The 25839-nt window shown below is 44.6% G+C and overlaps 1 protein-coding gene across 1 annotated transcript in view; it reads right to left on the minus strand.

The window, feature by feature from the left end:
- Nucleotides 1–10502, minus strand: part of LOC147031996 (AP-1 complex subunit mu-1) — a 138846-nt gene extending 128344 nt beyond the window's left edge. Inside the window, exon 1 of the mRNA XM_085869247.1 lies at nt 10379–10502. Within this exon, the coding sequence (XP_085725373.1) occupies nt 10379–10487 (109 nt within the window). The 5' untranslated portion in view covers nt 10488–10502. The remainder of the gene's footprint in view (nt 1–10378) is intronic.
- Nucleotides 10503–25839: the final 15337 nt, after the last annotated feature.

The following is a 25839-nucleotide window of genomic DNA, read 5'->3' on the forward strand; positions in this document are numbered from 1 at the left end:
TTTTGACTTATGAGAAACTTACAAGGAACTTGTGTTGACGTGTGTCAACGATCGCATATCGTGCCTACAACTTATTCCCAGCGTAGCGGAACGTGTGAGCCAGACGGTAAGTACGTCGTAAAATTTTCAGCAGCTTGAAATTTCACGACGTACAAGGCGTATTACGACGTATAGCAGTGTTTTTCAGCGTGCTGTTAGCGTATACACAACTTACCCATAACGTATTCGACGTGTGCCAGCGTTTAGACAAAATTTTTCATAGGTTGGCATACGCTGGCTAAATCGTCAAGGTGTGACTGCGATGTTGACACTTCCAATTCTCAGGCGGTTATGATTTAAATCGTCGAGCGGCAGCTTTTTAATAGGCTACGCCACGTGATCGTCGGCGATACGTGCAGCGCGCTATGCATACGTTCGACTATCGTTGGGCATAGGTTGTGAACGCTCGACAACACGTTAATCATTCGTTGGTCTCAGTTATCTATATGTGATTAAAACGTTCTGTGTACGTTAATAATACGTCATGCATACCTCCAAAACTTAAAAAAAAAATCTAAATTTGAGCGTACGCCAACGTTTTACATACATTTATATACGTTGCCATTGCTGGCTAAAACGTCAAGGTGTGACAGGGCCCGAAAGGGGGTTAGGAGATGAAATTATAGGGGGGAAGTAAAAAAAAAAAAAAAAAAAAAAAAAAGTTGGGGCTAAATTGGTTTTTACAAATTAAGGGGGTGGGTATGGACAGAGACAGGCAAAGGCGATAGGTTGGGAGGGAGACAGTAGGATAGGTCCGAGCCTGCCTTCAGAGTAGCCAGCACCACCGCACTCCCTCCACCAACCTCCGTTTCAAGGCAAGGTGCCAGCCACTTCATCTGCCGGCTGTTTTTGCTGCAAGGCCTGTGCCGATCGGATCGTCTGCTGGCTGTTTGCTACGAGGCCTGTGCCGCCACGTCATCTGCTGGCTGTTTCTGCAAGGCCTGTGCCGGTCAATCGACTGGTGGCTGTTTTTGCTTCAAGGCCTGTGCCGGTCACTTCATCTGCTGGCTGTTTTTGCTGCAGCGGCCTTGTCATGCTATGCCCTGCCTGCCTTTACCTTGGCCCATGCCTGCTGCCCTTGTTCAGCTTGCCCCGTTCTGTTTTGCATTCCCCCTCCCCCCTGTTCATTACCATGTGCGCCAGGATCATCGCGCAAGCTGCAGGGACTGCTCTGATGGCAGCTGCAACACGGGACTGCACCGGCGGCCCGTGCACCGTTTGTTTGTTCACTGCATTCATTTTAAGAAGGGGGAGGCCTTGGACTGCGCTTAAGCAGCCTGGCTCCCTGCTAACTCTTGTTTTCTCCGCAGAGTCCATCGATCCTGGGCCATGGTTTCGTGTAAAATTGTAAATGTGTTTTGCACCCCCGGCATGTGAGTCTTAGCGCCGGCAATTTATTTCAGTCGTCTGTATGAGTGGGTTTGTTTAGTTAGTTACTCAGTCCGTAGGTTATTTATTTTGGGGACACGAACACACTGAATGTCACACTCAGGGATCTGAAGGTAAATTGTACAAGGAGAAAACTTACACATGATGACACACGAAAATGACGACTTGGGACGAGTCTGTTAAAAAGGGAGGAGGTAGTGTGATGGCTGTGGAAATTCGCAATACACCATAAAGGGTCCTTAGATCAGTTATGACGCTAAGTTTATTTGCAGATAGGTCCCCACCGTTGTTTAAAGGGATTTCTTCGGGTTCACCGGGCTGCGACTCTTTGAGATAGCCGTTTTTCTTTATCTATCGTTATTTTGAGCCACCATTGCAACAAACCTCCACGCAAATAACAACCGTCACCAAATACGCCACAACGCCCACCACGCTCACACCACCCCCACAACAATCACCACCATCTTCGCCACTACACCCGCTTGCGAACGCCATCCTCCGTAGACCATGGTACGACGGTTTCCGGGTCCGAAACCGTCCGAGGATTGGCAGAACAAAAGCTCTTGTGAGGCCTGTGGGGTTTTTTCCCGCCTATTTTCCCCGCGCTTGGTGTGAAGGAAAGGGGGAGGGCAGCTCGCCGCCAATTGGTGGATGCACAGCGTGAGGCGGTCGGGGTGATGGAACGCCCCTTTTCGGGAACCTTCTCGAAGGGAGGTGGAGCCCCGCGCTATATAAGGCGGACCGCACGCGGGGCTCGCTCTCTCTTGGTGGTCGAGGTCGAGCTCTCTCTCCCTCCCTCTCGTCTTGGCGTTGAGCGACCTGTCGGTGAAAGCGCGGGCTGGTGGCGAGTCCGGGCGACGCCTCAGAGACGCGGACGGGAGGCGCCGCAGGCGGTCTGTGGTGAACCTGCGCGTGCGGACGAGGAGAGTGCCGGAGAGGGTTCACCGGCCGCAGAAGGGAAGTTTTCTCTTCTTTGGGCTTTTGTATGTGTGTTTGTGGCGCCAGTCCGTGAAGTAGACCTGTTTAAGTGCCTGTACATTTAATGCTATAGTCAGTCGCAACGTCTTTTATTTCTTGCTGTACATATTGCATGACTGCCCTTGTTTGTTTGTGTTGTATGTGTAATAAATGTGCTTGTGAAATGTTTCCTGTTCGTTGCGTCCTTCCCCTCTTTTGAAAGTGCCATCTTGAATCGTGGAATGATTGGTAGTGGGTTTTAAACACCCAATAAATAATCTGAACCGTCGAGGTCGGCGATAACACCGCTCAGTTATCCCTGTAGCATGGAACGAACCGCTTAAGTGGTTCGTGTCCTAAGCCGACCTGCGGCGTGGTGCAACCCCTCGGTAGGTTACCCGCGCGGGTATTTAGGTATATCGACATTCGGCGATTTACCCTATTTCGCGCGGGCAGAATGCGGACTGGGTTGTGGTGAGGTTAAACCCCTACCCGTGACTGGCTCCTGCCGGTAGTTCCAGGAAGGTCACGACTGAATTGTCCGTCCGGTGGGCGACGCGGCTGCCATTAGAGGTACGCGGCCGATCGCACACCAGGCGGGCCAGAATTCATAACAATATATATATACAAGGTGTCCCAAAAAAGTGTACTCACATTTTGGCTCATCGTATCTGGTTTTGGAGTACATTATTTTTGGGACACCGTGTGTGTGTGTGTGTGTGTGTGTGTGTGTGTGTGTGTGTGTGTGTGTGTGTGTGTGTGTGTGTGTGTGTGTGTGTGTGCGTGTGTGTGTGTGTGTGTGTGTGTGTGTGTGTGTGTGTGTGTGTGTGTGTGCGTGCGTGCGTGGTGTGTGTGTGACCATTTTCTTTTCAATCGGAATTCTAGTGAATACGTCATTTCCTGGCTCATCCTGTTACGAATAGGGAAACTCCGAGACTGCAACTGACTCGTCTCCCTTAATAGATCGTGAACTTGTGAGTTACAGTTCTGACACCTGCATTTGCGTGATTTATAAATGTCGCTTCTTTGACTTTTTCTTCTTCTTCTTCATTCGACATGATTAGCTGGAGTGTTGGCTTATCTCTCAGCTCTCCCATGGATACAAAACGAGACTTTAAAGCAGGGGTCACCAACCTTTTTGAAACTGAGAGCTACTTCAATGGTACTGAGTAATACGAAGGGCTACTTGTTTGATACAAACTTCCTGAATAACATAGTTGCACGGTTCACCTTTAATGATATTATCATTAATAATTATCATAATAAATATTCATATATGTGAAGAGACTGTCTGATCACATGTTAATGTTAATCATTCCACACAATAATTTACCATGGTAGGAAACACAGATATATTTAAACATGCAACATTATTTATTTTTGTTCTCAAATCTATTTCAACATTTGAAAGTCAGAATTATCACATCTCTGATATTTTTGTAAATATCTTTATTGACAGTTTGTATGAATGAGCACATTTGTAGCATTTTGTTCAAAATCATAGCTGTTATATTTTTGGATGTATCACTTCTGTAACATTTTTTAGGAAATCATTAACTGTCACATCTTCATATCATATCCCATTTGTACTAACCACTAACTTTGTAACATTTTTGAACAAATCATGAACTCTGTCCCATGTCTGTACAAAGTATAATAATATATTATATATAATATTATTATGTAAAATTTTAAAAAGAACATCAACTCTTTCATATTTTTGAATGAATCAGATCACATTTGTGTTCATCACTAAATATGTAGCATTTTTAACAAAACACCACATCTGTTACACTTTTTGAACAAATTATTTTTCACATTTTTGTACAATAATTGAGTTTACCATTGCCATGGTGTTTCACTGAAAATATCTGTTCTTTCTTTGCCTGTAAATGTCTGTTAGTGGGAAGTCTGACATTGCATGCTGTCCACTACTGTACTGTAATCTGGGGTATAATTTGACACTGTAACACTGAGTGAGTCTTTTAGATGTGCATCAGTAAGGCGTGTTCTCTGTTTGTTCTTGATGAAGTTCATGTCAGAAAAGGCTGAGTCACAGAGATAGGTTGAACCAAAAAGGCAGGCAACTTTCATAGCTGCTGTGCATACACCTTTGTACTTTTCTGTGTCCACAAGGTACCAAAAGTTTGGTGCATCCTGATGGGCTTTGAGGTGGAGGTCATTTTGCAACGTTAGGATTTCAATCTCCACCTGTCCAACATCCACGTTGAAGGTTGCACTGAGTTGCTCAGCAATGCATGTGATGTCCACTTGCATGAAAGGATTTGAAATGAATGACACACATGGCTCAAGTTGATCAAAGTCACAAAACCTGTTCTCAAACTCTTGCCCAAGTCTGTTTATGATGAGAGTACTTTTCTGCAGCTTTGTCGAAAGCCCCATATGCAGAAGCATTGTCCTGCAGCACTGACTGCACAGAGGGAAAGTGCAACACTTTCTTTCTCTGTAAATGCACAGAGAAAATGCTCATCATAGCTTTAAATGCATTTACAGGGCTTATGACAGCAAGTCTTGCCTTTGCCTTGCAGTTGACAGTTCAAATGGTTCAGTTTCCCAGTGATGTCTGTTAAAAATGCAAGGTCAAGTATCCACTCAGTGTCCTCGAGCAGCGAGGCGTCTTCCCCTTTGGATTGCAAGAACACTTTGATTTCACCCAAAAGTGACAAAAAACGCTGCAAAACTCTTCCCCTGCTGAGCCATCGGATTTCTGTGTGTAATAACAGGTCACCATATTCTGCTGACAGCTCCTCCAACAGAACTTTGAATGTCCTGTGTTCTTTGGCTTTGGAGCGGATGCCATTTATGATGTTCACGACAGGGGTCATCAAATGATCAAAGCCGGTCACTTTTGCACATAATGCCTGCTGGTGAATGATGCAGTGGTAATGTAGAAATTTGGGAAGTCTGTGTCACCTTTGCATTGCGCAATGAAGCCTGCATGTCAGCCCGTCATGGCGGGAGCCCCATCTGTAGTCACCGACACCAGCTTTTCTAATGGTACCTTTTTCTCCACGAAGAAACTCTTCACCGCGATGTAAATGTCAACTCCCCTCGTTGTTGTCTTCAGGGACAGTAGTGTCAAGAGTTCTTCTTTTGTGGAGAAATCATCAAACACCATTCGGATAAACATCATCAACTGCGGTGTACTGCTTTTGTCCACGGACTCGTCGCACTGGATGCTAAACCACCGGCACTTAGCCAGATCCCGGTCCAGCTGCTCTGTCAAGTTCCCGGACATATCCGACACTCTTCGAACCATCGTACATGTACCCAGTTGGACATCGGAGAGTGGAGATGACATCGGAACCATTCTTCTCGTCTTTAAACACAGTATTTGCAATAACCATCATTGCACCTTTCAAGATCTCTCCGTCCGAAAAGGCTTTCTTGTTCTTTGTTAAAAAAAAATTGCAGCTGTAAATGAAGCTTCCGTTGTTTTTTGTGACTTTTTCACTGGCCTCGTGAAAAAAGACTGCTGCTTGCCCAAAGTTGCCTTTAACTCACAGGCTTTTTCGGCCCGTAGTGCGCTGCCAGGTGGGTAGTTAGTATGGTAGCTTTTGTGACATGTACCGAAGTGTCTCTCCACATTGTGTCGCTTTGCAGTCGCCACAGTCGCCCCACAAATGAGACATGTGCACTTTTCTTTCACTGTTGTAAAAAAAGAATTCTTCCTCCCAATCATTGTGAAAATAGTAAGTTTTCTTTCGCTTTTCTGCCATGTTTAGGGTAAAAACCACACTTTGCGCCCCATAGTAGCTGCTCCCGAGCTTGTCTTAACGAAAAGAGAAATGGAGATTTGACTTGCGTGGGAAAATGAACTCTGAACCCAGACTGGGTCAGATTTCATATATACATAAAACATTTTTGTTTTTTTTTAATTTTATATTCAATATTGCCATTTTAAAATAAAAAATAATGCAAGTGTTATCGATTCAAAAAGAACAGCAACACAATTAAATACAAATTTTAGATGGAGCTCCATGGGGACTAGTGCTATTTTTAGAACATGCCCTGCAGGTGACTCACATGGTCCCTGCGAGCGACCAAGTGCTCGCGGGCACCTTGTTGGCTACCCCAGCTTTAAAGGGTCGGTTCCTGAGTGCCCATTAGACGGGTCGGCGGCAGTCCGTCATCTTGTTGAAAGGTGATGGCGGTTTCACCTTCTCACCCAACCATGCTAATCACACCCATCACACTCACCGACTCGTACGGTGCCTAGTTACGTAACTTAATGGAGGAATTGAACTCGCTGTTCAGGGGTATTATACCGACGGACAGGCATTGACGGGCATGCGGATGGCTCCAATTCGTGCACAACATCAGCCGTACGATTGAATGATTGTAAATATGTCTGCACTGGATTCAGACCGAAGCAAGTGACAACGTCCTGAGTTCTTCTTTGTTGCAGTATTTCGAAGAATGTGATTCTAAGAACGTACGTCAATTGCTTTTGCAATCATATAAAGGTTCCAGTTTTCGCGTCAATATCGATTCGTGTCGTGTGTATGTATTTTGTATAAACAGTTCTACCTTTGTAGCACCTGCCGTGAGCAATATTCAAAGCACGTCGATGACCTGTTTTTATCTGAAATTCCTCCTGTGAATCGACATGTTATGGCTCTCTTGCAAATGTACATTTGATTATGGATTTTGTACACACTACCGGGGGCATTGTTCAGGGAACCATCATACTGAATCAGAGAAAAATTTACACACACACACACACACACACATATATATATATATATATATATATATATATATATATATATATATATATATATATATATTGTTACAGTGCCGGGGGTCGGCCGCGAGCCGACCGCGCTGACAGAGCCGCAAGTCGAGTCAGCCCGACAGATCACCCAGAACAGAGATCGCCGCCCGGATAACTCCAAAACCGATGGGTCCTTGTGCAAGAACCGAACTACGCCAATGGGCGGACCATGTGGGGTAGGGTCGATTGCCAACTTCTATTCCCTAAATACCCACGTGATCCAACTACCGGGGTATTTCACCCTCGACGGAACTTGTACGGAACAAGCCGCTTAAGCGAGCCTGTCCCATGTGCGATTCCGAGCAGCTTAATCGCCGAGAACAGTCGGTCAGAATGTCCCCCTTTTACGGCAAACCAATGGCTTTCTAACTACCAACACACGAAATGCTCAGTCAATGAAAGAATTGAGGCGACAAGCTGAAAACATTTAACAATTGGGGTATTTATTAACAATAATGGGGAACTAGGGAAGCACGTAAGAGCAGAACTATACCGACTATACGAAATGCAATGCAATCATTTACAACACACAAAGCACTTTGCAGTTTCCTACTTATCAGACGGGCCCACGGACACACGTACGCACACACACACCCAAGAAATGGTGGCTGATGCCTTTAATAACGGACTCCAGCTCGGAGGACAGATGAGCCGAAACCCAGAACCTATCTCGAACCTCTACACCTCGTGTGGTCTTCAAGCTGTTCGGACCCGGGCTCCAGCGAGAGCGAGCTGGATCCAATCGCCGTGAGCCGCGATCCTTCCCGAGCTCCAGCGATCCTCTCGCGCTTCCGAACACATGCTGGTCAGATGAGGCGCCGATCCTTCCCGTCGATGCGTCGCTTCCCCGAGGAACCACCTCCAAGATGAGGCCGATGAGTCACACCAAGCCGGGAACCAAGGGGAGAACAAAGAGCTCCACGCCGAGCAACCAGCTCAACTCTCTTCCGATGAACAAAGCCTCTCACAACACGAACCAAAAACTCCGAGCCGAGCAACCAGCTCAACTCTCTTCCGATGAACAAAGCTTCTCTCTTCGACGAACCAAGCCAGAGCCCAAAAAGCGAACCGAGCCAAGCAGAACCTGAAGGTCTGCTGAAAAGCCAAGCTGAAGCAAAAAGCTCTCCAAAAAGCCTCCACCTCGCCAAGCAGAACCGAAGCTCACTGAACCAAACGTCTCAACCCTCGCCAAGCAGAACCTGAAGGTCTGCTGAAAAGCCAAGCCGAAGCAAAAAAAAAAAAAAAAAAAAAAAAAAAAAATAACTTACTAAAAGCCAAGCCAAAGCAGAAAGCCTTCAAAAAGCCTCCTCCCTAACCCAAGCCAAAGCAGAAAGCCTTCAAAAAGCCTCCTCCCTAACCCAAGCCAAGCAGAACCCGAAGGCCTACTGAACAACCAAACGAACCACTGAGGATCTCTTCCTTATTCTCCTCTGCCCTTCCCCCGCTCCCAGCATGACTCATCCCCCCCCCCGCCCGCACAACCGCGGGTGGGAGGGAGTTGTTTACGTCCCGTGATTCAGGATGGGAGGGTTCTTCCTCCTCTTCACAGAAGAGGGGGAGGGCTTCTCCATTGTGTTGTGATCGCTCCCAACTATTCAATTGAATCTCAGCGCACATAATCGATTTCTGCCTATTAAACAATTGAAGGTGAGCTATCTAGGGAACAAGCACTTATCGACATAAATGACTAAAGGAACCTGAATGTTGTGTGCAATCGAATTCCCAAATTCGTAACAACATATATATATATATATATATATATATATATATATATATATATATATATATATATATATATATACATATACATATATATATATATATATACATATACATATACACATACACACACACACACACTGATGAGCCAAAACATTATGAGCACTGACAGGTGAAGTGAATAACATTGATTATCTTGTTACAATGGCACTTGTCAAGGGGTGTGATATATATTTGGCAGCAAGTGAAGTCAGTTCTTGAAGTTGATGTGTTGGATGCAGGAGAAATGGGCATGAGAAGTAAAGACCTGAGCGACTTAGACAAGAGCCAAATTGTTATGGCCAGACGACTGGGTCAGAGCATCTCCGAAACGGCAAGGCTTGTGGGGTGCTTCAAGTCAGCAGTGGCGAGTACCTACCGACAGTGGTCCGAGGAGGGACAAACCACAAACCGGCGACATGGTGTTGGGTGCCTAATGCTCATTGATGTGCGAGGGTAACGAAGGCTATCCCGTCTGGTCAGAACCGATAGAAAGTCTACTGTTTTTTTTTAATGGTTTTCTGAACAATTTTCTGAACTGTCTGAACAATTTTCTTGATATTGGGCGATGGATAACATGCGCTCCCTTGAAGATCTCACCCAACAATCCAAGAGTCATTCCGTTAGCCGGATTTTAATGTGCTCCTTCGCAATGCAGGTTTGACGTGCAGATAGTAAGTAAATAGTACACGATGTAAATGCATTGTTTGTGTATAACATATATATATATATATATATATTTAAATACACAGAAAACATGTCATGCTTGCAAGTAAAATTTCAAGTGGATTACAGTGCTGTTCCTGAAGTAAGCAAACTGGAAATAAGAAAAATGCAGGACATTAAAAATTCAGCAAACAGGTACTACTGCTTGGCATTGTTATAACAAGAACACATCTTCAACCAGAGAGAAAACATCACCAGGAAGAATTTTCAAAAAGGCAACAGAAAATCCAGTGCCAAGGAACGTCCAGCGATTGCACGACGTCATTTCCGGTGGCGATGTTTTTTTTCCTCCCCAATAACTACTTGATGGAGGAGATTAACTTTTCAGAAGGCCTGCTCGTACAGTGCAGTAATGTAATTAACCTTTCAGAATGAAAGGGTAAACTCACGAAGCGCGTCGAGCTACGATCACGGCCGAGGCGTGCAGGCAAAAGAGTTGAACCTGACGTCAACCAAAAGAACGAATGTGAATTGGGACGCGAGTTAGCAAACATCAATCAACGGAGGAATTTGTTGACGTCCAAGACTCCTCCAAACCATTCCCACAATGCAAAATGCCCAGGTAACTGATGAAGGCTTGCTTCTAATTGGTGGAGAAAGCTGATGAGGGGGGGGGAAGCATTTCTAGAATCGTGCTTTCTATTCAAGGGTACACACAATTTTTAAATGACGTTCTCCAATGAGTAACGGAAGAAATGGTTTGGTACTCACACGCACAAAAAAAGAAAAAAAAACACAAAAAACTTGTCAGCGTCAGGCGAACTCTTCTGCTTTCCCAGTCGTCACCGATTTTTAATGCGCCTCTCAGCTTTGGATGCATCTTAGGCCAAAAAAAAAAATGTTGCATTGGCGTAACGGGTCACTGAAAAATAGGGTAGGTCGGTCGGGATCTTTTTTTTTTTTTCCTAATAAATCCCTCCCAAAATCTCCCCCGGCTCGAGTACCACCCTTTTTGTCGGCGGGTTCTGTCCGAAACACTTCCGGGTTTTTGCGATCACGATTGCAATCAACAAGATACTTGAAAACGATAGCAAAACAACAAAAATAGCAATAAAATAGGGTCGGCAAAATTTTTCGATAGCAAAAAAAAACAAAAAAATAAAACGTAGGGTCGGCGGAATTTTTAGGGTCGGGCGGGTTACGCCAATGCAACATTTTTTTTTTTTGGCCTTACTCCTTTGATCTCTCTCTACGTCTACTCGAGACGAGACGCTCACAATCCGCTCTTTTTAACGTTCTGGACACTCCTGAGCCTCTTCTTCTTCTTCCTCTTCGCCAGCGCGTTCTCCTCACATCAATTTTTTTTTTTTTTTAATCTTAAAAGTGACAAACTTACAATATAGCTTATAAATTATATTGTTACAATTTATAAACTTAAATTCTGTACACTTAAATTTTGAAATCACAGTATGTCAGAATTATCACGAAAGAATCTTATTATCTTCGGTCGATGAGAAAAACCTTCCATCAAAAGCCTCTGTTGTGCTGGTACGATTTTGAGCTTTCTGAGTGTCTTTCACTATCTTTATTATGAGGTAAATAATAGCGAACGCAGTGAGCTTCATACTTAACGCGTGCACGTGAGAGAATAGGAAACAACAACAACAACAACAACAACAACAACAACAACAACAACAACAACAACAACAACAACAACAACAACAACAACAACAACAACAACAACAACACAATACCCCTGGCTATTTGGAATCCGTGTCGTGAGCTGTGACCTTTTGCTTCCGGTTGTTTTTAAACACTGTGCGGTGTATAAACACGATTGGGTTTTATTTCTATCTTGTGAATATTACTTTACGCGTGCACATGAGAGAATAGGAAACAACAAAAACAACACAATACCCTGCCAATTGTGAATCTGTGTCGTTGCCTATGACCCATTTGCTTCTGTTTTTTTGTTTCCGGTTTTTGTCATGGGGAATGATGCATGCCGGGAGATAAAGGCATCGTCAGAGCCATGAAAGACCCAAATAATATCAGACATGGTGTATATTTCCTCCACTGATTTCAATAAAGATATCTCCCGCATCATCAAAAAATAATTTTTAATCGTGATTTACGTTATTTGATCACTGATCCCGAATCCAGGCCAAAGTAACCGGAAATTGCGTATACAGTTGTGAACAAGTTATAGGTAAAGTCAGAAGCGAATTTAAGAAGAATACTACATTGGCTTCTAGTATTTATTTTTTCAGATGAGATCCTGTTCTACACGGTGTAGTTGTTGTTGTGAAGGTAGTGTTAAGGTAATATTAATTTTTTCATAGCAAAAACACTTTAATTTGATATATTTAAGAAGCGAATGTAAGAAGAATTCTACATTCGCTTCTCGGCTTTGCCTATTCCATATTATTATCCATCTATAATTCCAGCAATGTGTGTGTGTGTGTGTGTGTGTGTGTGTGTGTGTGTGTGTGTGTGTGTGTGTGTGTGTGTGTGTGTGTGTGTGTGTGTGTGTGTGTGTGTCACCGCTGTTTCTTGACAACCAATGGTCCGATCTCATTGAAACTTGCCAGGTATATTGCTGGGGCCCTGAGGATATGCCTTTTCAAGGTTTGATATTAATCAGACAAGTGGTTCCCAAGTTGTGGCCATTTATTTACCAAACCAATGACAAGACACGTTGTTGCATGGGCGTGGCCGATGGTGAAGGGAAGCTCAGTCGCGTTCCTCATTACGGGTTACAACGTACGGGCTTCCGGAGAGTGATCAACTTTGTGTATTCTAATAATTTCTCGATTTCTTATGCGCATTTATAGATAAACACAATGCCGCAAGTTATGATCGTTTTCATATGAGATGGTGCATAAATTTCAGTAACATCAGAGTGCTGAACTGCTCCGAACCAGGAAGTAATTTTTTTCTCTCTCTTCTCTTCTCTTTTTGTTTTTGCTTGCGATGACATTGCGAAAACGCAAAATACATTGGCGCTAATTGAATATTTGGGCATTAAAACTCAATTGCGAATAATCATAACTGCGAATAATATGCGAACTTTCGGGCCACGCTCGTACAGGCACTCGAGAGCGAAGAAACGGCCTGTGTGGTTGTTGTTTGTTGCTCACGGTTTGAATATTTATTTATTATTATTATTATTTTAATGGGCACGTACTAGTCTATCTATAATTCCAGCTGTGTGTGTGTGTGTGTGTGTGTGTGTGTGTGTGTGTGTGTGTCTGCGACCACTGTTTCTCGACAACCACTGGTCCGATCTAATTGAAACTTGCTTGGTATATTGCCGGGGCCCTGAGTATGTGCCTTTTCAAGGTTTGATATTAATCGGACAAGCGGTTCCCAAGTTACGGCCATTTATTTGCTAACCAATGACAGGACACGGTGCTATGACATCACGATTGACGTCACAATTTTTTTTTTGCACGATGACGTCACAATTCTTCTTCTTCTTCTTCGCTTGATATGAAGTCACATTTCACACTGGGGATCTGAGTTTGTGCCTCCACATCGGATCACTCTCAAGGTGGGTATGGAAAGGGCCTGTGTGGTTGTTGCTTTACGCACGTACGGGCACTCACCTATGGGCACACACCTTTGAAAGTTTTTTTTATTTTTTTTTGCACGTACAGCCACGCACGTACGGGCAAGCTCCTACGGGCATGCATTAGTTATTATAATGTCACTTGCAACGAAAACCATCGTTATATCGTATGAATATTTCAACTCTCCCAATGGCACTCCCGCAGACCCGAACGCCAGTGTGACGATACCCACACCAAACAAAACACGAGCCTTCATAATACGAGCACTTAAGGCAAGAACTGTGTGATGAATCTTTAAAGTGTAGTAGTTGTAGTTAGCTGTGAGGTCACGAGTGTGAAGCTGTGAGGAGATCCGGGCATTCCCCGTGTCTTCGTCATGCGATTTGGTGAGACGTTAGTTGATCTCGTTTAAGTAATGTATCGCCTTTACCATTTACTGCCTTATTACGATTGTTAATGTTTATACTTGTGTTTTGTTTATGCTTTCAGATAATCACCTTGATTGAGTGAATTAAAGCCTCCATAGTGAAATCGGCTTGTTTCTATTCAACAACAAACTGCAAACCCATGTGGCATCCCCAAAGCGACGCAATTCCCGTGAACGTGTCTCGCGTACACCAGACAGACCTGGGATGAGCTCCACGTGCGAACGGTCCTCGCGCAGGTGCAGCCGATGAGTGATCACGCGATCACGCGCACGACGCACGGAAAGTGCGGGAAGGACGTGGGTACAATTGGCGTCGTGATTGGTACGAGGCGGATGAAAGGTTATTTATTTTCCATACATTCATGGCATACAGCTCAGTAATGGTGACGATTGTTTTTCCCAACTCGGTATTTCCGATTCACTAGGAACCCTGCTTGGATTGACGATCGGAAATGCTTTCGAAATCATCGACTTGTTTACACGGGCATTGTGTGCCCGATAAGCCGAAGGTAGGATTTATTCGGCTCCATGCAATGCACACGCCGTGCACACGCTTGTTTGCACGGCCTGTTTGAACGTGCAAGCATGTTGTTCATAAACCTTGCAAATCATTGCCGCTCAGGTCCCCTTAAACAGCAGGTTTTGGGTTGCTGATGACTTTGCGTGATTCGAAGATTCACATTAATAATCGTTGGGCAGTTATTTTCTTACATTTGAAACTCAAAATATACTAAAATTAACTTTTAAGTCAAAACTTTTGTCAGCGATCGAAAAACAGACCGGAATTTACCGAAGATGCTTTGACGTCACGTTCTCCGAAAACTTCGTGAACATTCGGAAACAGCGTGTGAACAATGGCGAGATGCGAATCAGAGAGTGATTTCAGCGGCGATGAAATTGAGCGTTTTCATTCCGATATTGCCGAGGACGAGTTGGAGGATGATGGGAATTTATACTAGGGAGTTTCTGGCCCTGAGCCATATAAATTTGAGCCACTTGCAAGTGCCAGAAAACGGCCTATTTCGTGTACAAGTGGCAGGACTGACTGTCCGACAGTTCACACTGACAGACTCCACCAGACAGATTGGTTTGTGGATTTTCATTTTTTTGTTCGATGCATAAAATAATGTAAAGTTTGATTCGTCTGTGAATTGATATTATAATTTTTAACCCTCTCGTCACTCAAGAGTCAGAAATAGAATGAATCAATAATGGACCCAAATATATTATACACCATAGCCTTGGCGTTGAAGTCTTTCTGACAGCTGAGCTTGACCCCAGCAAAAGTGAACAGTTGGAACAAACCCCAACTTTCAAGAGACTGTTGTGGCATATAAATACCAAAACATGTTTAGCCTCATTGAAAAATATTCTACCAAATTTAGAAAAAAAAGTGGAAAATTGATCAATTTTTTTACAATTGAAATGAAATAGCCCAATTTGTTGATGCTGCTAAAAAAAAAGTAATTTAATCAACAATAAGTTGATTTGTTGAGAAATTTTTTCATGCTTGTGTTTTTCAGAAAGTTTATTTATGTGGTTTTTCCATGTACTCTTTAAGAATACATTTCAAGGTTTTTCTTACTTACTTAAACTCAACAATTGATTGTGTGACAGAGCAGTATCTGGAGAACTTGTCAACCAACAACTCATATTCACAGAGTGGTGATCAGATGTGTTTATGCCTTCGTAATCCTCGGCTGTGAAATGGTCACCACAAACAAGACTATCCAAAGGATCATCTTTACCCGTTTTGTTTGGGGCAAAATTCGCCCGTTTTGTTTGTAAAAATGTTATCCACTGCCGGCGAATGTTTGATTCCTTCGGGAATCGGTGGGAGTGATTATCCGTTTTCCAGCCATTTTCGCAAAACATGACAACACACATATGAGGCATGATGTACAAATATCCAAATAACTTTGTTCTACAATAATTCAAAATAAAAAAGAATAGTATAGATAGTTGCAAGCTCAAAAAAAGCGAAAGAACGGCCCGCTGAGCCGGACACTTCTTCAATGAGCGAGTGAGCGTCCGCTTTGTTTTGGAGAACGTGACGTCACCATCCATATATGGCACGCAGCTGTTTTTTTCAACAGCCTCGAGAAATAACAACTTCGGAGTTAAATTTCATTAATTTTCCCAATAGTTATGCAACCACAATAGTTTGCATCAAACTATTTAATGCACATATAATCATATTGATAAATTTTCAGAACATGTTTGGTGATCCGCAACTTGCTCTTAAAGCGCTCAATTTACATGAACGGCGCGTCCTTCGGAACTCCTGCAGTGATTTGGGGGGTCCGATGGCGTTACTCGTGTTACTCATTAACAAAGCAACCCGCATTCGGTTCAGGTGCGTTACACTTGACAGGTAATTGCACAATGGACGTTGTCGTTATTCCTCGCCGCACGCTCGTGAAAGGCCTGGACGTGCAACGCGTGTTTTGATGGCGCGAACGGTGAACAAACGTTGCGGGGAGATGGAGATAGAGATGGAGATATAGAGAGATCCTATATTTAACCGATCCCCCTGGGAAAGCAAGCCGGGAACCCTTGAGCGGCGTTCCCAGGCCCCTGGGCTTGCTGAGGAGAGCATTCCACCGGCCTCGGATCGTGGGGGACATATTCCACGAGGCGTCGGGACAGCTGGAGCTATTGCGTCTCTTAAGGGTTAGGGAAAGGAACAGGAGACGAGAGGGGGGTTCCGATCAGGGGGTTAGCTAAAAACGAATTAGGACGTTTGTTCGGGCTGTGCTGGGCTGGGAGGGGTAGCGGGTAAGGGTGGGGGCTCGGGAGTGGGGGGGGGAGGGGTGGTATTATGTGTTTTTTTTCTTTCTACTGATCATGTCTGAATCTCGGTTTACAAAGGTATTGTGCAGGAGACACGCACATTGCGAGATCCCCAGTGGTGAGAGGTTTCGATGTGAATCCGGCGGGAGATGCAAGAAGCGCTTCCTCGGCGTGGGAGGGGTGGTGGGTTCAAATCCAGCACACCAGCAGGACATGATGTACAAGCGAACAGTCACTCCTATTACACGAAACAACACAGGCCGATACACTCTTCGGACAAATCTATTAACTTGTCCGTTAAATGCCTTCGGTTGTTGTTTCGATGGAAATGGACTTGAAGTCCAAATGTGTTAAAATATCATGATTACTTGAAAATCGATCTCTCGGCTATTTTATCAATGACGTAATCACGGGGTGTTTATCCTTTCCTTTAAAAAAAACAAGTTCGAATTGCGAACATACCCCGTGGGAGTTCATTCGTACAACTCTCAGGTGAGCGATACCACGGACGACAGATAGTTTTGGACTTTGTGAAGATTTTCATCGCATCAGAAAAATAAACCAGTACACCTCACAAGAGTGAGGAAAATTTCATATCATCATTTGTGACTTAATTTTGCGTTCGGCATCACCCAGCGCATTTAATTATTATTGTTTTAATTTTAATAAAATGGGCCGAAAGGGCCGGAATCACACTTTGGGCTCAGTTAATGTCTGGGGAATGGTCTCTAGAATATACCTGTCAAGTTTGGTTCAGTTCCGTTCACTAATAACCGAGAAATAACAATTTTAAGAAAATGGGCCGTTCCTCGGCCCCAAGGGCCGCAATCGCACTTTCGGCTCAGTTAATACCTGCGCATGTGTCTAGTATATGCCTGTCAATGTTTATCGAATTCTGTTCACGAATAATGGAGAAATAGACGTTCAAATGAACTGTACACAAGAAAAGAGAGAACTCGAGCGGTGCTTAGACCCCGTGGGGTCTTAACAATCGCTGTTGATAAATGCCGGTTTAATATGTCCTCTTTGGACCGTCGATGTGCAATGCCAGTGGCCGTGGATTCGGTAGTTGTGAATAAACAATAAATACACATGATGTAGTATGTAGTGTGGTGTTTTTCTCTGTGTTGACCTCTTCGTTGGTTGACCGACCATTCATCCGTATAAACCGTTCTTTTCAAACCGTTGTAACTTCCTTTTAAAATCGATTCAAAGCCTTTAAAAACTTCAACTTTACACACGATCGCTCAAAGCTGTCTTGCCTGGGTTTGAATCCCGACCCAGCTATAAACTGTCATTCCGGTGTTTCGCAGGCAGGGTGATTCATCATTGTCGATGCACCGTCACTTGGATGGACATTGAACTGCCTGCCATCCTGTCTGTCAGAATTAGTTGTATGTTAAATACCCCACGGTGTCCTTTGCGAAGAGTGGGCGAGCTGTTACCGCACCCTGAACAAATTCCAAATTTCTCCCTTAACTACGTCGTCGAGTGTCAATCAGTCCTGGCCAGCTGGTTTGTGAAAGATTTGGGCCAAAAACTTCCTTCGGCCAACCCCGTGAGAACGTGGGAATAATTGTGGCCGCTAAAAAAGAAGAATAAGATTCGTATAAGGCTTCAACATTGGACGAGAAAGCGATGCACTCTCGTTTATGAACTAGTCACGTGTGGTTTTGTGATGATGTTTGCGATGTGCGGGCCGCATTTCGGATCCATCGTGCGGTCGGGCCTCCTCCTAGGAATAGACTCCTCATACAATGACAGCAGAAAGACGGACTGGCTCGGATTCCACCAGCTGTCCCTTAAAAATGCCCCGTAAGCTGCTGACTCATTTCCTCTCTGAAAGGCTTGTTTATGTTATATTGTGCTCCAAACGACCTATTGGTCTGCTCACAAGAGGGTGTACGTGTGCTTCAATCTGCTATCAGTGCTAAATTTTCGTACCTGATCACCCATTGCCGGAGAAGCGGCCGAGCGAGTTTTGAGGGCATTTGTCATCGTATTCTGTATTTACCTTTGGACAGGAAAGGCAAGACACTGAACGCCAGGGAGTTGGTGTGTGGAGCCAATCTTGGGACTCGTCTCATGTGCAGGCCTGACTAAAGTATCCCATGTATGGTCTGACAATCAGTTACATTCTCACAGATGCAGTGAAAATGTTTATGCAAAGCTTTCTCAAGAATGGAAATCAAAAGGCATAACTAAATGTGCAGTCAATACAGGTAGAGGCTCAATCAAGGGAGCAGGTAAGAGCAGAGGAAGATATTCTTTGATACCTTCGAATCTATTTTGGACGATGGAGCTGCAGCAACGATAGATGGCTGTTTAAACACTGTAAACTATCTATTATATATTTGAAAAGTTTGTGTGTATGTCCATCTTCTCCTCCCAAACGGCTGCACCTTGCCAGTTACAAATTGGTTCACATGTGCAACTTTTCACGAGGAATCTGCTGCTGTGCATTTCAGTTTGCAAGTGTGAGACCTTCATGGCCAAAACTAGATTTTAATTTTTAAAAAGTCGAATTTTACATTGAAAAAGATAGGTGATAAAAATCGATGGTTTTTCCCTCACATAAAAAATGACAGAGTTAGTTAACACAACGTGTGGCCCTAAATGGAGTTCCTTCATCCCCTCTTCCTGTGCAGGCTGGAGTTCCTCAAGGTAGCGTTCTGGGCCCTGTTCTTTTTCTGGTTTTCATCAATGATCTCTCGGACTCTCTGGAAAATCCTCTATTTCTCTTTGCCGACGACTCCACCCTCTGCCGTACCATCTGTCATCCCTCAGACCGGCAAGCAGCAGCTTCTTCACTCACTGCAGATCTGGATAAAATCACAAACTGGTCCAACACGTGGAACATGTCTTTCAATCCAGACAAATCTCACACTCTCACTATGTCTATTTGAAAGGACCGTTTACAAAACCCCCCCATCCACTTTCTCAACAATCCTCTGGAAGAAGTCTTTTCTTTCAAGCTTCTAGGTCTCACTATCTGCCATGACCTTTCCTGGGAAAGTCACATTTCCAACCTCGCCTCAAAAGCCAGTCGCCGACTGGGAATCCTCCGTCGTGCTAAGTCCTTCCTCGGCCCTCTTGAGCTCCTGACCACTTACAAAGCTTTTGTCCGTAGCCTGATGGAGTACTGCTCTCCCCTCTGGGCTGGTGCTCCTGCCTCCCACCTTTCTCGGCTTCACGCTGTCGAAACCAGGGCATTTAAGATCATCGGCATCTCCCACAATGAAGCTGAGTCTTTGGGCCTCTCACTCAATCACCGCAGGTTGGTCGGTGGTCTTTCTGTCTTCTACCGACTCCTCTCCAGCCTTGCCCCCCTGCTCTCTCTGCGATTTGTCCCCACCACATTTACACAGGGCGCTCAAGGTCCGCCAACAACCCCCTTCTGGTAAAACTACCAAAATCACGAATCACTGCTCATCTTCACTCTTTCATTCCTCTTTTTTCCCGCCTTTGGAATAAACTTCCTCACTCTATTCTTTCCCATTCTTCCCTCCAGGCTTTCAAAACAGCTGTTCACCACCACCTCTTATCTTCCCCCATCCAAATCCTCGATCTTTTCTACCCCCGATAATCCACCCAAGCCCACTTCCTTCATTTCTCCTACTTTCCTTCCTGAAAGTCCCTGAAATGTCCATCTTCTCTTCGCCATGTTCCCCGTCCCATCCCCATCCCTCTCCCTTCCACAGTTCACCTAATGTGTCTGTTCCCCACTGTTTTGTCCCTTCCACTCCCGCCCCTCTTGTCTCATGCCTCCTTGCTGCGAGTTGTGTGTTAGCTCTCATACGAGCCTCGACCAAGGTATACAAAAAAAAAAAAAAAAAACAACACTGTTTTATATATATATATATATATATATATATATATATATATATATATATATATATATATATATATATATATATATATATATATATATTGTTGTGGTTACCAAATTCGCAAACCACCATTCAGGTCCCTTAGGTGAGGTATCTCGGTAAGTACATGTGTAGTTAGGTCCAAACCCGTTGTCTAGTGGGAATACATGTCATTTATGCGTGCTGCGACTCTTCAGGATAGCCGTTTTTCTTTTACTATCTTTATTTTGGACCAACCGCCATGATTACCACCACAACCACAACATCAACCACCAACCACAATGCCGCTTCACCACAACCGCCACGACCTTCCCGTCACACCTCACAACCGTAGCATCGCCACCGTTCTTGCCCCGCTGTGGGTACCGGTGTTGGACTCGTGCAGGGCACACGTCGAACAGCGTGTACAAAATCACGGATTTTGTGCTTCAAAAACGGATCAAAAACGACACACGCCCACTTTTTGCCGTCCAATCGGTGAGCGAGGGGCGATTTGGCCCCGCCTCCAGAACGATCGATATATGCAAATTTGTGGATCAAAAAGCCTTCACGCCCACTTTTTCTCGGGCCAATGGGGAGCGAGGTGAAAGGTCAAAGGGAGGGGGTCAAAGGCGAAGCTACGGGGGGATAAAAGGACCGTGTTCGTCAGTCAGAGTGTGTGGAAGTCTGGAGCCCGAAGCCTGCAGTAGCTGGAGAAGCTGAAGAGAGTCGAACGAGGAGAGCCCAAAGAAGAGTCCAGGGTGGAGAGTCCAGAGGCGGAGAGGCGGCAGCGACGAAGGCAGACGAGGGGGTGCTCGCGACGGTGCCGGGAGCTGCACGCCCGAGGAAGGCCGGCAGCGCGTCCTGGCCGAGGTGGAGACGCACACCAGGGATAATAAAGATCCTCTATTCCCCGAGCATCAGCAACCCCCTCCTGTTTCCCCCCGCGCTGAGATAGTGCGACCAAGGGGGCCCCTTCCCACCCCCTGCCAGACACTGTCCGCGAGGCCCGCGGAGTGAGGCGCCATCGCCGCTCCGCGTCTCATCACCAGACGGGTAGGCGCGACCCGGTCTCGGCCTCAGGCCCGCCTCATCCTTGAGGGTATTCTTTTCCTTGGTTTTGGGTATGTGTTGTCGGCGCCGTCTGTGAAGTAGAATTGTATAAGTGTTGCCGTGTGCTCGGTAGTCGGTATTAGCTCTGCATTGTCTTCGCTTTTACATTTGCTTTTTGTGTAAATTGAATTGTGTTTTTCTTTTCTGTGTGCTTTTGGTGGAATTGAATATGTGTGCTTCCCGTGTGTCGCGAATAAATGTGCTTTATTATTGAACTGTTCTCCCGCTTCGCTTCGTCTTTTCCTCTATTGAATCCCCATCTTGCTTCACGTAAAGGGTTGGTAGTGGGCTGAATACGCCCGATAATTAATCGAACCGTCGAGGTCGACGATAACACCGCTCGGTTATTCTGATAGTACGGAACGGGTCGCTTAAGTGGCCCGTGTCCGAAGTCGACCTGCGGCGAGGTGCGATCGCCCGGTCTACCCTCCGCGTGGGTACTTAGGTAGGTCGACCCGGCGAGCAACCCTATCCCACGCGGGGGCTGATTGGCTCGATCGCGGTGAGACCGAAAGGTCCACCCGTGACTGGTTCCCGGCGTTAGTCCGAGAGGGTCACGACTGGATTGTCCGTCCGGTGGGCGACGTGCCGCGATTCGAGTTACGTGGCCGTCAGCACGCCGGCGGGCGCGAATCCGCAACAATATATATATATATATATATATATATATATATATATATATATATATATATATATATATATATATATATATATATATATATATATATCTATGATCTATTATATATTTGAGAAAGTTTTGTGTGGAGACATATTTTGTAAAATATTCATGAAAGACACGGGATGATTGGTTACTTGATGATGGCGATCTATAACTTACGTTTTTGAACGAAATTTTGCTCTTAATGTAGAATCGTTTTTTTTTTCAAATTTTTGGCCTGGCCCTCCATTTTTATGGGGTTTTTGGGTGCTCCTGGCCAGTTCCAATATTTGGATGTGTGGGTTTCCTCTGGGCACACCAGTTTCCACACGTTTTAAGAATGATTTTATTTCCATGGGTTGTTTACCTCCCGACACTTCGTTTTCCACTCATTTTTGAATTAAAGAATTTCAAGAGAAAAGATAAAATATTATGTTCGAAAATAGTTTCAAATGGAATAAAACTGTTTTTACTTTCACTTAATCCTGTGTTCTTATTTAATAGCCATGAATTAGCTATATGTCATTTACACAATTAAATTAGGACATGTACTATTCTATTGAGCACGTATGTGTCGCACAGTGCATTACACACCGGACCGCTATAAACGAAGTGGAAAACCGTTTCATTTCTTACATGAAAGAAAACTTTTCATGAGAAATCCAATAGTGTTCTATTAAACCGAATATGCCTTCATCAAGAACAATTTTGGGCCATTTATAGCTACTTTTCAGCCTTTGCAACACCGGGTGTTCTGCGAGTTGGTTGATATTCGTGTGTGTGTGTGTGTGTGTGTGTGTGTGTGTGTGTGTGTGTGTGTGTGTGTGTGTGTGTGTGTGTGTGTGTGTGTGTGTGAGACACCTCATCACTCACTTGGTCAGGTTCTGCATGTATGATGTGGAGTTTGAGCTTTGTTGGAACATAAGAAGTGTCCACGCACAGATTCCAGCATGCTGCATAAATTCTCCCCAAGATGAAGTTTGTAATTCGTCTTCCTGGTCCTGCAAGTTTTCGCAATCATTTGATCAATATGGATGTTTTTAGACATTTTATTTTTGATTATTTCTATGTTATTTAATTTTTGCGTATCAGCGAAGTTTGCACACCAGACCATTTTAGGATTGCATGTACGTTCCTTAGGGTGTTCCAAAAAAATGAAAGTTTGATTTTTGCTGCTCCCTGATTTTGCCTTTGTTCCAATACCCCATAAGAACTTATAGCTCAAAAATGAACAAAATTCCATGATATTTAGGGGTTCCTCAAGTTGGCACAATTATGTCCATTATGGAGAGGGCATTTTGCACTGCAATGTCAAAAAGCTCATCTAGGTATCCTTGGAAAAACTATTCTTTCATCCTATATGACTGTTGTGGTTTTTGAAAATATAAAACAACCACATTAATTGTGAAGTGTACTGCGTTGTGCATATTCGATGGCAAGTTGTCAGTTACAGTTTGGCAAATTTCAACAATATTGTGCAAACTTGAGGAACCCCTAAACATCCTCCAATCTGCTTCATATTTTGGTGTGTATGTTTCTACTGTCAAATGGAACAAAGGCACACTCAGGGAGCATGAATATTCATACTTTTATTTTTTTACCCCCAATTATGAAGCACCCAAGTGTACACTCTCTTCTATAGGCACTGTATATCCATCTTGTCCACCCCATGCATCCTTTTCTGCCCCCCTTTCCACCCCACACTCAATGTTTGTTCAAGTCTCCCTCTACCTTGGCCTTCAACTCTGCTGTTGATGTTTCCCTCCTTTGTTTACTGTTCCTTTTGCATCTTGTTAACCTCCGCCATCGAAGATGGATGGAGGTTCCTGTTTTCACCCCTGTCTGTTTGTTTGTTTGTTTTTTTGTTTGTGAACAGTATTACGGAAAAACTCCTGGATTTTTTTTCCATTTCTACATGTTTTAAGTGATTTCACCCCCCCCCCCAAATAAAAATTTGTTCGAGAAAAAAAAAAATTTGCACCTTTTTTTTCAAAAAAATTTCGATTTTTTTTTTTGGGCATTTCTACATGCGCGTCAATCTCGTTTAGTTTATTCAATCGTGGTTCAGTAGAGTCTGATCCGTTTTGACCTACAATGAATAGGATATCAGGTTCACTTAAGTGACCCAGCAGTATTGGCGGCAGAGGTTTTGCACTCTACCAAGTGCTCCCCCTCTAGTTTTGCGTCCTGCTTTTGTCTGTTACTTCCTGATCTGTTCAGTGAACTCGTTCTTCCATGAGCTTCGAATATGTTCCGGTATATTTTTTTAAAGGTTGCGTAAGTTTCAATCTGATATCTTGAGATATTCCTGAGGTTTGGCAAGAATAAAATCACAAAAATATCCCATTTGATTACAATGGGGGTGAAATTGTTGTCATGGAGACTGTTTTCTTTTTGCCACGCAGGACTTTTCTCTTTGCCACCTGGGACTCTTCTCTTCGCCACACGAAGGAAGCTCGTCGCTCGGTTCGTGCTCATGGGACTAAAGGTTGCTCTGATGGTTACCATGCCCAAGGAGTTGCTGTAGCTTTGTCCAATAAGCTGACTCCAATGATAATTGAGCTAACACCGGTCAACGAGTGTATTCTGAGACTAAGGATTTGTCACTCCTTGGGTGTCATTTCCCTTCTCTCTGTATATGCTCCGACTGAGGCGAGTGATCTCACCGTGAAGAACGCATTCTTTGCCACGCTTGAGTCTGTGGTTGATCAGTGCCCTAGGCAAGATACACTTCTAGTCTTGGAAGATTTCAATGCATCGACTGGAACTAATAGGGATGGTTATGAGATGCATGTTGGTCCCCATGGGTCTGGAACTGTGAACCAGAATAGCACTAAGTTCCTTGACTTTGCAAGATACCGTGGACTTCGGGTGGCTGGTTCATTGTTTCAGTGCCCACAAGCTCACCACTGGACTTGGTATTCCAACGCTGGTAGTGTGGCAAAGGAGATTGACCATGTGCTCATTGATGGTCGCTGGAGCATGATCCAGAACTGCAGGGTCTACACGAGTGCTCAGTTCCTCAATACTGACCACTGACTTGTTGTAGCAACTCTAAAGCTGCACCTTAAATCCTGGAGAATGGTACCATCCCAGCCGAGGCTGGATGTTGGCAAGCTCAAGGATGAGAGGGTAGCTGAAGAGTTTGTGAATAGGCTGAGTGGAGAATTGGGGGTCTGGGTACTTTCGGGGATCCTGAAGAGTTATGGAATGCCTTCAAGACCACCATTCTTGATGTTGCTGGGAGATGTCTTGGAACTAACCGGAGGGCAAAGAAGAAATTTGTCTCTCAAGGGATCCTGGATACCATTGCCCAGAGTTGCAGGGCCAGGCTGAATGGCAGAGCTGAGCTGTTCAGGGAGCTGAGGCATAAAACTGGACATGCACTGAGGGTGGACAAGGAGGCCTATGTGCGAGGAATCTGTGAGGGGGTAGAGCATCACCTGTGGTCAAGGGATTCTCGTCCTGCTTGCAGGGCAATTCACACGTTGCGTTCGTCCAAGCCCATCCCTCGGTGTACTGCAGTTAGAGAAGATGGTGGTGGGCTCTTGACAGAGGAGTCCGAAGTGAAGGCCCGCTGGGCCGGTTACTTTGAGTGATTGTACCAGGCTGATCCACCAGCTGTCGATTTGGACGTCAGGGGTGTTACAATTCCTATTGCTGACCCTCCAATCAACTGTGGTCCACCTTCGTTTGTGGAAACACAGGCTCCTGCAAACCGGTTGAAATGGGGCAAAGCTTCAGGGATCTGTGGCATCCATGCTGAACTTCTCAGTGCTGGTGGAAATGCTGCCTTCATGTCATTGCATTCATTTTTGTGC

Source organism: Eptatretus burgeri, chromosome 2 (assembly GCF_056783735.1).
Source record: "Eptatretus burgeri isolate ZD-2024b chromosome 2, Ebu_testis_v1, whole genome shotgun sequence".
Classification (NCBI taxonomy): Eukaryota; Metazoa; Chordata; class Myxini; order Myxiniformes; family Myxinidae; genus Eptatretus; species Eptatretus burgeri.